Source organism: Piliocolobus tephrosceles, chromosome 1, assembly GCF_002776525.5.
Source record: "Piliocolobus tephrosceles isolate RC106 chromosome 1, ASM277652v3, whole genome shotgun sequence".
NCBI lineage: Eukaryota > Metazoa > Chordata > Mammalia > Primates > Cercopithecidae > Piliocolobus > Piliocolobus tephrosceles.
Window position 1 is genome coordinate 63,336,461 of NC_045434.1, and position 10,239 is coordinate 63,346,699.

General features: G+C 51.3%; 1 protein-coding gene across 1 annotated transcript in view; it reads left to right on the forward strand.

Moving 5' to 3' along the window:
- The first annotated feature begins 1,176 nt into the window (after positions 1 to 1,176).
- LOC111522689 (ras association domain-containing protein 5-like) overlaps positions 1,177 to 10,239 on the forward strand; it is a 47,338-nt gene continuing 38,275 nt past the window's right edge. Inside the window, exon 1 of the mRNA XM_023186852.1 lies at positions 1,177 to 1,733. Coding sequence (XP_023042620.1) covers positions 1,277 to 1,733 — 457 coding nt within the window. The 5' untranslated portion in view covers positions 1,177 to 1,276. The remainder of the gene's footprint in view (positions 1,734 to 10,239) is intronic.

Sequence of the window (10,239 nt, forward strand, 5' to 3'; positions counted from 1 at the left end):
GCTGGAAAGTGTCACGTTAACACCACCCGTCTCCCCACCTTCAGCCCAATGTGCAGTTAACAAAACTGGGGCTGGAGAGGGCCCAGGCCCAGGTTCAGAGATCCAGGAGTCCTCCTTATCCATAAGATGGGCCTGTTTCCATGGGCAAAGGTGCCTGTCAGGAACAACTACATAATTTGTGGGAACCAGTGCAAAAAGAATATGCCCGGCCTTTTGTTCAAAAAGTAAGACTTTCAAGATGGTGGCCGCAGAGCGTTAAACCAGACAGGAGTCCATGAAGCAAGCCTTCACTGGGGAAAGTGCCGGGAGAAAGGAGATCTCTCTTTGGGTCCCATGACTGAGCCGTCCATACCAGGTTCCACGCAGGGCATTTAAGGGAACTGATATCTCCACAGTAATTACTCGAGCAGCTCTAGGGAGCGGAGGATTGGCTAAGGAAGAAAAGCTCCCCCAACCCTTAGGGCGCGGGAGCGTTCTCTGCATCGAGTCCCCCTACCTCCCCCGCACCAGTCTTCCAGGAAAGAGGAATACCCTACCCGGCAGGGCTGCGAAGGGAGGGGAAATCCAACCAGAGCGAAAGTCGCACGCGGACAGCTCTGCCAGCCCCAGCTGCGCTGGCTGCATCCGGCGGTCAGCCACGGTACAACGCGCGGCTGCCGGAGCACGAGCGGGGCATTCCCGACCAGCGTCGAGCTCGCCTCTAGAGGGGGCGGCGGGCGGAGCCAAGCCGGAGAGCGAAAGGGCCAAGGAGCACTGCCCTTCTGTCGGCACGATCAGCGGGAGGGTGGCGGGCGGACGCCTAGACGGAGGGGCCCTACTCAGACCCCATCAAGCCAGTTCCCAAGCCTTTCCCTCCGACCTGCTCCCTCCCAGGGCGCGTGAGGGTGCGGGTGCGGGGTGGACCTGGTGTTGGGGGAAGTGATCGGCAAGGGAAAGAGGCAGGGCTGAAGGCCGAGGGTCCCCCGCAGAAATGCGCCCTCTGAACTGTACTGTACAGAGGCGCTCCTCTGCGGAATCCTGCAGCTGCTCCAGGTGACGCCCCCAAATCCACACTGGCGCAGACGTCACCCCGCACCGACCCTACCCCTCGGTCCGTCGGTGGTTCCCTTGGGTAGTTCTTCCTGCCACTCTGACTCTCCCCGCCCCCGCCCCGCCCAGCAGGCTGCGGTCCCTTTAAAGGCGCGCTGGTGTGGGGCCGCCCCTTCTCTCGGGGCTGGCTCGGGAGTAGCGCAGTCGCCAAAGCCGCCGCTGCCAAAGCCGCAGCCACTAGCCGGGTATGGCCATGGCGTCCCCGGCCATTGGGCAGCGCCCGTACCCGCTACTCTTGGACCCCGAGCCGCCGCACTATCTACAGAGCCTGAGCGGTCCCGAGCCGCCGCCGCCGCCCCCCGACCGGTCCTCGCGCCGCTGTGTCCCGGCGCCCCTCTCCACTGCGCCCGGGGCGCACGAGGGGCGCAGCGCCCGGAGGGCTGCCCGGGGGAACCTGGAGCCCCCACCCCGGGCCTCCCGACCCGCTCGCCCGCTCCGGCCTGGTCTGCAGCAGAGACTGCGGCGGCGGCCTGGAGCGCCCCGACCCCGCGACGTGCGGAGCATCTTCGAGCAGCCGCAGGATCCCCGAGTCCCAGCGGAGCGAGGCGAGGGGCACTGCTTCGCGGAATTGGTGCTGCCGGGCGGCCCCGGCTGGTGTGACCTGTGTGGACGAGAGGTGCTGCGGCAGGCGCTGCGCTGCGCTAGTAAGTGTGAAGGCAGGGGAGGGGCGCGCGGGGAGACCGCAGTCTGGGGGCGAAGGACTGGTAGGGCCCTGGGGCAGGGAGAGAGGGGCCATTACACTCTCTGGCTCCAGGGGAGCCCCGACCATAAGGAGGTAACCCCTGGGGACAGTCCGCTCCTTAGCTCCCTGCCCCGTATCCTTTAGTGCCTGCCCACTGCCTAGGTATGGTTATGCGGTAGTTAACAGATACCTGTCTCCTGACAGGTGCATGCCTCGGCCCTACACACACACACACACACACACACACACACTCGCACGCAGGTTGTGGGGGGTGGGTAGGTGATGGCCTCGGCGACAAGGTCATTCTGTCATCTCCCTGTGCACCCTCATGGTTTCGTTGTGAGTTCTTGGGAGTGGGTTGTGAGACTGCTGTTGAGATGACCGTTTGACCTTTGCTTATTAGGGTTACTGACAAAACGCTTGTTTGTCCGCTCAGTCCTCTCCTCCAGGCTCAGACCTCTCCTCCAGGGGGACCTATTGGGACAGGGAGGAGACCTTGTTAGGCTTCGGATAAAGGCAGGCTGTGAGACTGAAGAGAGCCTGAAGTCACCTTGAACCCATGCCCCCTCCTGCCTTTCGCCTCTGGCCCCTCAAACCTTTGGACTCTGCTCCAATGTTTGGCTGTGCCCTGCCTCCTCCCCTTCCTCCTCTTGGGTTCCTGCCCTAGTCGTCGTGCTCTAACATTACTCAACTCCTGACGTGGTCCCTTCATCTCCACAGTTCTCAGGCCCCTCCAGTCACCTCCTGAGCCAGGCTCTTCTCAAAGCCAGAAAACACTGGGCCCCCAGTGTATACATTTTCTGAGCTAATCTTCAGTTTTCTTGGGGGTTTATTATTTTTCTCCTCCTACAGTTAGGGGTGCGTATGCCTTTAATAGGTGTCCACCCTCCACCCCCTCCCCGGCATTTGCTCTTGCGTGTTTAGCAGAGGATATCCACAGCCATGTGTTCATGTGTTTACATGATATTTCAAATAACTGAAGCCCAAAGCACAGACAATGGCACAGCCTCTAACAAGCATCTCTGGAAATGGATTGTGGTTTGCGTCTTTCAGCAAAGGCCCTTCCCCCATGACAGCAGCCTTACATCTCCCATCCAACTGTAGCTTTGGACAGCAGCAGCGATTTCCACATCAGGAAAGCCTTACCTTTTTTCTGCCTGCAGTCTGCAGCCGAGGCTGTTCAGTGTGCTACCCGCTGCAGCTGGCTGCAGGGAAATAGAGCTCAGACTGTAAGCCTGGATCAACTGGAAGGGAAAGATTGGAAGGGCAAGTGGGTGCTGCTCTTTCCTCCACCAGAACTCCCAGTTCAGGTGCTAATTAAGAAGGAAGGAGCAAAGGTTTGTAGAGGCACATGTTGTGGGTAGAGGGGCTGCTGTCCTTTGGTAAATGCCTTTGACTGCAGTAGAATCGAGTGCAACTTACCCTTGCATGTGTCGGCAGCTTTTGCACTTTCAAGATTCCCTTACTGCATCCAACAACCCCTATACACAGGAAGAGAGCCGGGAGCCTCAGTGAAATGAGTTTTATTATAGCTGGAATCCCAGGAAATCTGCTTCATTGGCATTCTGGTTTGTAGTTAGACTTTGGGGAACTATATCACTTGTTGAAGATTTTGCACATAGTTTTGTGATTTTCTTTTTCTGGTTTGGTGATAATGGTGCCTTTGTGTGTATTTGTGTGTGCCTGTGTGAGATACTCCATGACTAAATGAATTGATCATCATGTCACATCAGAATTGTCGATCTCCTTTGATTAAGTCATACATCATGTCTAGTGGCAGGAAGACTCAGGCCCCCAGGCAGTACCTCTGACTTTGTGCGTGACTTGGTGAGGTCTTTTTACTTTCCTGGGCTCTCATGGCCCCCCACATAGTTGGTTTAATACTAACGATGTCTGAACACTGGAGAGAAAGCAAAACTGGAATCAAGGGGCTACAAAAAGGAGTCTCTGTCATGATTAATATTTAACTAATTGTGAACCTATGGCTGGATGGCAAAAGTTGAGAAACGTTCTGATGTGCAGATGAGGGCTGGCAGGTGGAGACATAGCAGGCCAAACTCGTGGAGCATCTTTCTTCAAGTTGAAGGGTTTGATTCCATGGTGGGGTTGCTTTGTTTTATCTTCATTTTGAAAAGCAAGTGTTAGAAATAGGGCTTTAAAAAAATCATACTATGCAGTAGTTAAGAGTACAGACTGGAACCAGAGCCCTGGGTTTGAATCCTGACTACCACTTAGTCCCCATGTTACCCCTGGACGTCTCTGTGTTCTGCTTCCTTGTTTAAAAAAAATGGGGATAATGATATTACCTACTTCAGCATGTTAATGTGAGAATTAAATGGATTAATATACATAAAGCACTCGGAACAGGGCCTAGCAAAATGCAATATGAATGTTTAATTCGATATGATTGTTATTGTCCCCTCCCATCTAACAGCTGTAACAACTAGTCTGGGCTCGTGACACCTCCTAGGATTACCTTTCGAAGCAGTGAGTACAATTTGCAAACTCTGCCTGGTTGCTGAGCTAAGTGGGGAGGTGACTGCCATAGGCATCCCAGAAAATTTGGGTATTAGGCGTCCTGTAGAAATGCCACTCCTACCTGATGTCCTGCTGTGGCTGAGGAGACCCTTCTGTGCCTGGCATAGGGGCCATGAAGTCGTTGGCTCCTTGTCTTTGTGTTACTTGCACCTAGCAGAGTGCCAGGCACACAGCAGGGTCTCACTACGTGGTGAGTGATGAAAATGATGGCTTGTTTGTGCTATTAAATATCCCTGCCCTTGGAAACAAGCAGGAGAGCATTGGGTATGTGAATGACATCTGTCTGCCCAGGAGGCTGACACTGGGTGGGAACCATGTTGGCAGAAGGAGCTTTTATTAAGGAAAACATTTTAGAAAACACTCTTCCCACTGTCTGCCTTTTTAGCAAAAGTTCATCTAACCTAAGCTTACCCCACTTCAAGGTCTGTAACCAAGCTCTGGTTAATGCTGGATTTGTGAACAGGGAAGTTCAGAGTTAATATTAATTTCTAGGATTAAAGAAATCATAGTTGTCAGATAGAGAAGGAAATCCAGTGGTGATATGTGGAAAGAGAGAGAAAGAAAGGTTGTGTGAGCACATGTGTGTGTTTTGGGGTAGGGGTGGTGGTGAGGGTGAGAATGCATTTCTAGCATTCTAGTGGGGAATGGTCAACAGCAAGTAACCAGAGAAACTCACTGGCTGCCTTTTGACTTTGTTCTCAGGGACTTTCCCTTACAGATGATGTCCCTTACTCTTCCTTCTGTAGAAGGTGCATGGAGGTGGCCTTTTACCTTTCATCTCATTTTGGTGGCTGCGTAAGCCATCCTGGACCAGGGAATGGTCTGGCACTTGGAGAAACCTAAGCCTTACTCAAACCCTCCTGGAGATGCTTAGACACACCTTGACCATTATCAGTGTCTGCTCCTGGAGTCAGAGTCTCTCTCCAGAGGGGTGTTATTCAGGGCTGCGAACTGTTAAGTGATTGGAATTACATGGTTGAAAGGGAGGCCCTCTCACCTCCCGACTCTGTGATAGATTTTAATGATGTTGTGAATACAAGGCCCTGCCATGCAGCCCTCAGGGAAGGGCACCGGGACTATTCTTGTTAAGAATGTCTGATGTCTCCCAAGGCCTCTAGTCTGGTCTCTCTAGTCTTGCTGCTGCACTATTGGCTGGGTTCAACTCTACTTTCTGCACTTTCTGCACAGCTGGAAGCACCTGCATGACAGCCCCCTGATCCTGCAGACCCATCCCCCCCTTGTGCGTTCTTTGTGAAAAAGGCTCCTAGGACATTGGCACTGATTCTTCCTGTAGCAGAGAAAGGTCTTCATTTCAGGCCTCTCAGAAATCATCCTGTGTTATTCTCGCAGCTTCTGTATTTATTTACCTTGGGCACTTGGAAGGTATTTGTGCACCCAGCAGCACTGAGTGTGTGGTGTGTGTTTTCCTTGATTTAGCCCCATGTTTGGCTTTAGAGTTTAAGAAAATGAAGCACAGAAATGGTTATTTTGTTGTTAAAGATTGTGGGAATCCCCCACTCCCAAGCCCTCTCCTACCCCTGGCTCTAATTGGGGTCTTCTTCTTGGGCAAGGTCCTGTTGGAGGATGTGTATGTTAGGGGCCAGGGAAAGGACCTGGAATGCTTTCAAAGAGGCCTTCTGAGCTCCCCACGCTGCAGCCCGGTTTTCCTCTCCTCCCTGCTTCCTGTCTTATCAAAAGATGAAAGTGAAAGGATTAAATGTGCGCTTAATTTTCCCCACTATTCATCAGAGCATGAAATTTTCTGATTATGGAGTGCAGGGGGCTTGAATCCCAGGTACAGTCAAAAATGATTAATGCCACTTGTCTGCCAGCCTAATTAGACTTGGTAATGAACGTGTGTGTTTGCCTGCTGATCCTGCGGAGTTATTAGGTGGAAGTGAATTGACATCTCCTCGCAGCATTGAGGGTTTGGTCTGCTATCCTCTCTCTTCTCCCCAATTCTACTGGCTAGCCAGCCTGTGCCAAGCCTGGCAGGTAGTCCCTGAGTGACGAAGAAAAGACAGCCCCCAGCCCAGTCCCAAGGGCCCTGCTGGGTGGGAGAGTGAATTTATCCTGCCAGGGAGCCACTTCCTGTGAAGTGTGAGCAGATCAGGGGCCAGAGCTCAGGAGAAGCTGCCGCAAGGCCGAGCCCAGGTCTGAGAATGGGCACAAGAAGAATTCTTCACATGTCAGTAGTGTCTTTTCCCTGAAGAGCCCAAAGTGTTTTCAAGCCCGCTGCTACATTCATGCTCAAAATAGCTTCATGAGGTCAGAATACAGGGATACAGGGATGCTTAGTTCAGTTGAAAGGGAGTTACCTGGTCAGGAGTTACCTGCTGGCTTTGCCAGGGACAGTGGTAAAGTTAGAACCTCTCGGGCAGGCCTCATTCTGACAGGTCTTCAAGGCTGTCCTGACGTCTCAGGCCCTCAAGCCATTTCCTCCACTTTGGGCTTCAGATCCAGCACCTGTGTGAGAGGCAGTTACCTGAGATGGGATGGCCATGGGTGGGTCCCAGCTCCTGCACCCCAGTGTTCTCCCACAGGGCTCTCTCTGGCTCCCACACCCACCCCTCATCCCTCAGTTTCCCCATGGAGGGCAGCTGCTGGCACTCTTGCCCTGCCCAAGCTTACTATGAAGGCTGCTGAGGAACCTGTAAACACATCTCTGGCCTCACCAGAGGCCCTTCCTGTTCGCATTCCTCAGATGGCAAGGTGAGTATCCTTGGGTGGGTGAGTATTTGTGGGTGTGCAAAGCATGCAAGCTCCCCAGCCCCAGCCCTTCTGAGGGACCCATGTTCCTGGGGCTCAGTCAGCACCAGCTGGCACAATGTCCTTCTCACAGGCTTGCAGACCTGGGTCCGTGCTGGTGGCAGGATGTTTTCTGCCTCCCTGCCGGGTCTCGCTCCCTCTCTGCTGACTCTGGGCACCTGCCCCTCCCGCAAGGCTCTTTCTGACTCTTCAAGGCTGGGTGGGGAAGGGCTGGCGGCAGCTGGGAAGGCCGGGCCTGACTGGGGAGATGGTTTTGCATTTAGTCATTTTCAGTTTTTTTCCAAGAGTTTTGGCAAGCCTCTCTCCACATGTTCCAGGCTGGATCTCAGGGTCGGAAGGGGAACAGAGCCAGTTTTGGGGCTTAGGGGAAACAGCAAGGAGGCTGAGGTGATGATGTTAGACCAGGCAGAAGGCTGGGTTCCCTGGGGGCACTGGTTTAAGTGGAATAAGGTCGGAGCTTGGGAGCAGTCATGGGTTGCCCCACCCTAAGGTCAAGACTATCTTGACTCAGACCTGGGAAGCGACTTTTGAGTTTTTTCTGAAGCACTCATGACCATGCTGAGGAGACTCAGGCAGAGCCTGGTAGACCCCAAGAACTCTCCGTGGTGTGGTCTTTGGCTGAAGTGGCCCACAAGGCCATGCTGGGCCTGTTCTAGCATGCCTGTGGTTCCTAGAGTACACAAAGGTTTGTGAGAGATGCACCTATCGGAAAATGTTTGAGGTTTGATTCTCTTTTTTGCCCTTTTTGGAAAGGAAGGAGGAAGAGCAGTGGGGTCCCTCCTGGCATCGTAGCATGTGTCCAGCCTCCCAGGGGAGAATGCCTCACTTTGGCTGAGGAGTCTGGTGACCCCTGGGAATTGTAGCACGTTCCAGATTTTCTTTTCGATTTTCCTACCTATAACTACTGCTCTGGCTCCATTTGAGGGCATGGGGCAGAGGGTTGAGGGGCAGTGCAGGATGTGCGTGCTGAGGGTCTGCAAGAGGGTGGTGTTGGAAAGACCAATCTGTTCATTTTTGTGTGGCACTGAGCAGGTGAGTGGATGGCTGAGTATGACATTTACCTGTGACAGGTTTATTCTTCAGTGGAGGGCCTGTGTGCCATCTTCTTCTGAGGTGATGATGTTATCCTGTGTGCTCCCCATTCCTGTTTTTTGAACAAACATATTTCCAGGGTGGGGCAGGTCTTATTTAGACGTCTGCAGTGGCCATTGGCTGGGGCTGCTAGAAAATTAAATCGTGGCTTACATAGACCTTTAAGAAATCAGACTCCACGTTTTCATGAAAGTCAGGCCAAAAAGAAGAGCGATGTTCTTACTTTTTTAAAATCCTTTTCTGTTTTGTTTCTACTGAACGCTAGAACTGGAAAAGAATTACCATTGTGTTTGCTGAAGATACAAGCTGGCATTCTGTGAAGCTGCTAGGATGAGAATATTCACATGGAACAGGAAGAGTTGAGAATGGCAAAGAAATTGTCAGAGCAGATATAACTTTGTTGCACTTGGCGGTCACTAAGGCCGTTTGGTGTGCACTGCCTCTGTCAGGATTGCAGTTTTCTTGTTTGGTCGATAGAGCTGATGTAATCAGGGCCATCTCATAGATGAGGAAACACAGCATTCAGGGAAGTCAAATGACTTCACTAAGATAACCCCGATCATTAGTAGCAAAACCAGCACCAGAACCCAGCACGGCATTTTGCCTTAAACTAACATCATTGATCACGCAAGTTAGTTGACTTCACTTATTCATCTGCTGCCCTTCTGCCGGTGAATGCTGAAATGTCCAAAAAGGGAGGTACAGAAAAAAAAGGAAGGTGAGCCATATACAAGCTAGATAATCAGCCAGGACTGGGTAATTGAGAGTTGGCTCCACTTCAGCCAATTTTCAACAATCAGTTTCTAAATTGATCGTCATCATGTGTAAATCATGAGATCTTTAGACAAAGGGTGAAGTTTTTCCACATCTTAAGATGAAAGAAACAAATGTGTCTCTCCTCGTTCCCACCTCACCCCGTAGGTGTTCAGTGTGTGAAGGGGGTGGGCCTGGAAATGCAGGTGGAGGATCTTTTTCTGTTCCACTCCTCCTTCTTGCCATGACCCAGCTGTCAGAGCTCATGACACAGGACTAGTCAGGGACCAAAGTGAAATTAACAGACTGGATCCTAGAGCGGACAGCTAGGGTGAAGAAGAGATGGATAGGGACTGGACAATAATCTGAGGTTGCCTAATGGACCTCTGGCTCTGGCCTCACGAGAAACAGTACATCTGGGGAAACCTCCCACCCCTAAGCCAGCTCTGACTCTGTATATTTATCCAGGTCCGTCTCTTATTTGGGAGCAGGTACCACTGCTTATTTTTCTTGCTGATTTGCAGGAGGCTGCTTTTTCTATCCAAGTTGAATGGAAGTTGCAGACTTCGTGGTTTCTGCTGAAAGAATTATGTGGGTTTTTTGCATCTGAAGAAGGTATTAACCTCCCTCCCTCAAAAAAACTTCAGAGATGCCTTATTATTCAACTGGAACAACAGATTCCAGTTGTAACATGAGAGTTTTGAGAGAAATGTTGAGCATATTGTCCATGAATGTCTATCCTAGCGATGACCATCTAAGGTAACCTTTATATAGAATAGGGTGATAATATATTGTACCCCAGCAAGTAAGATGGTGAAGGTTGTTGCTTCAAATTATGCCAGACTTTGGCTGGACTTGCCTCCAGCATGGAGGTCATTGAGTCATCGCTTAGATGTTAGAGACAGCAAGAGGTCATTGCAGGCATTTCCCTGCCTCTAGGTAGTTCTCCTCCCAGACCATCATTACAGTAGAAAAATCTATCTAGTTTTCCAAAGGTCAGGAGCGAAGATCCTAGAGCTTCTGAAAGCCCCATCTCCAGACTCTGCAGTTCTTTCCTGTTGTCTTTCCCAATGACTTAACCTGTCAAAGAACAGCTCAGTGATGAGGAGAAAAGAAAAGTGAGGTCAGCATATTCTGCAGCCCAAACGGGGCATTCGGAAGGGATTTTCCCCGCATTACATGTGCCTTTTTCTTTTCTTTCTTTCTTTCTTTCTTTCTTTCTTTCTTTCTTTCTTTCTTTCTTTCTTTCTTTCTTTCTTTCTTTCTTTCTTTCTTTTCCTTTCTTTTCTTTTCTTTTCTTTTTTTTTTTTTTTTTT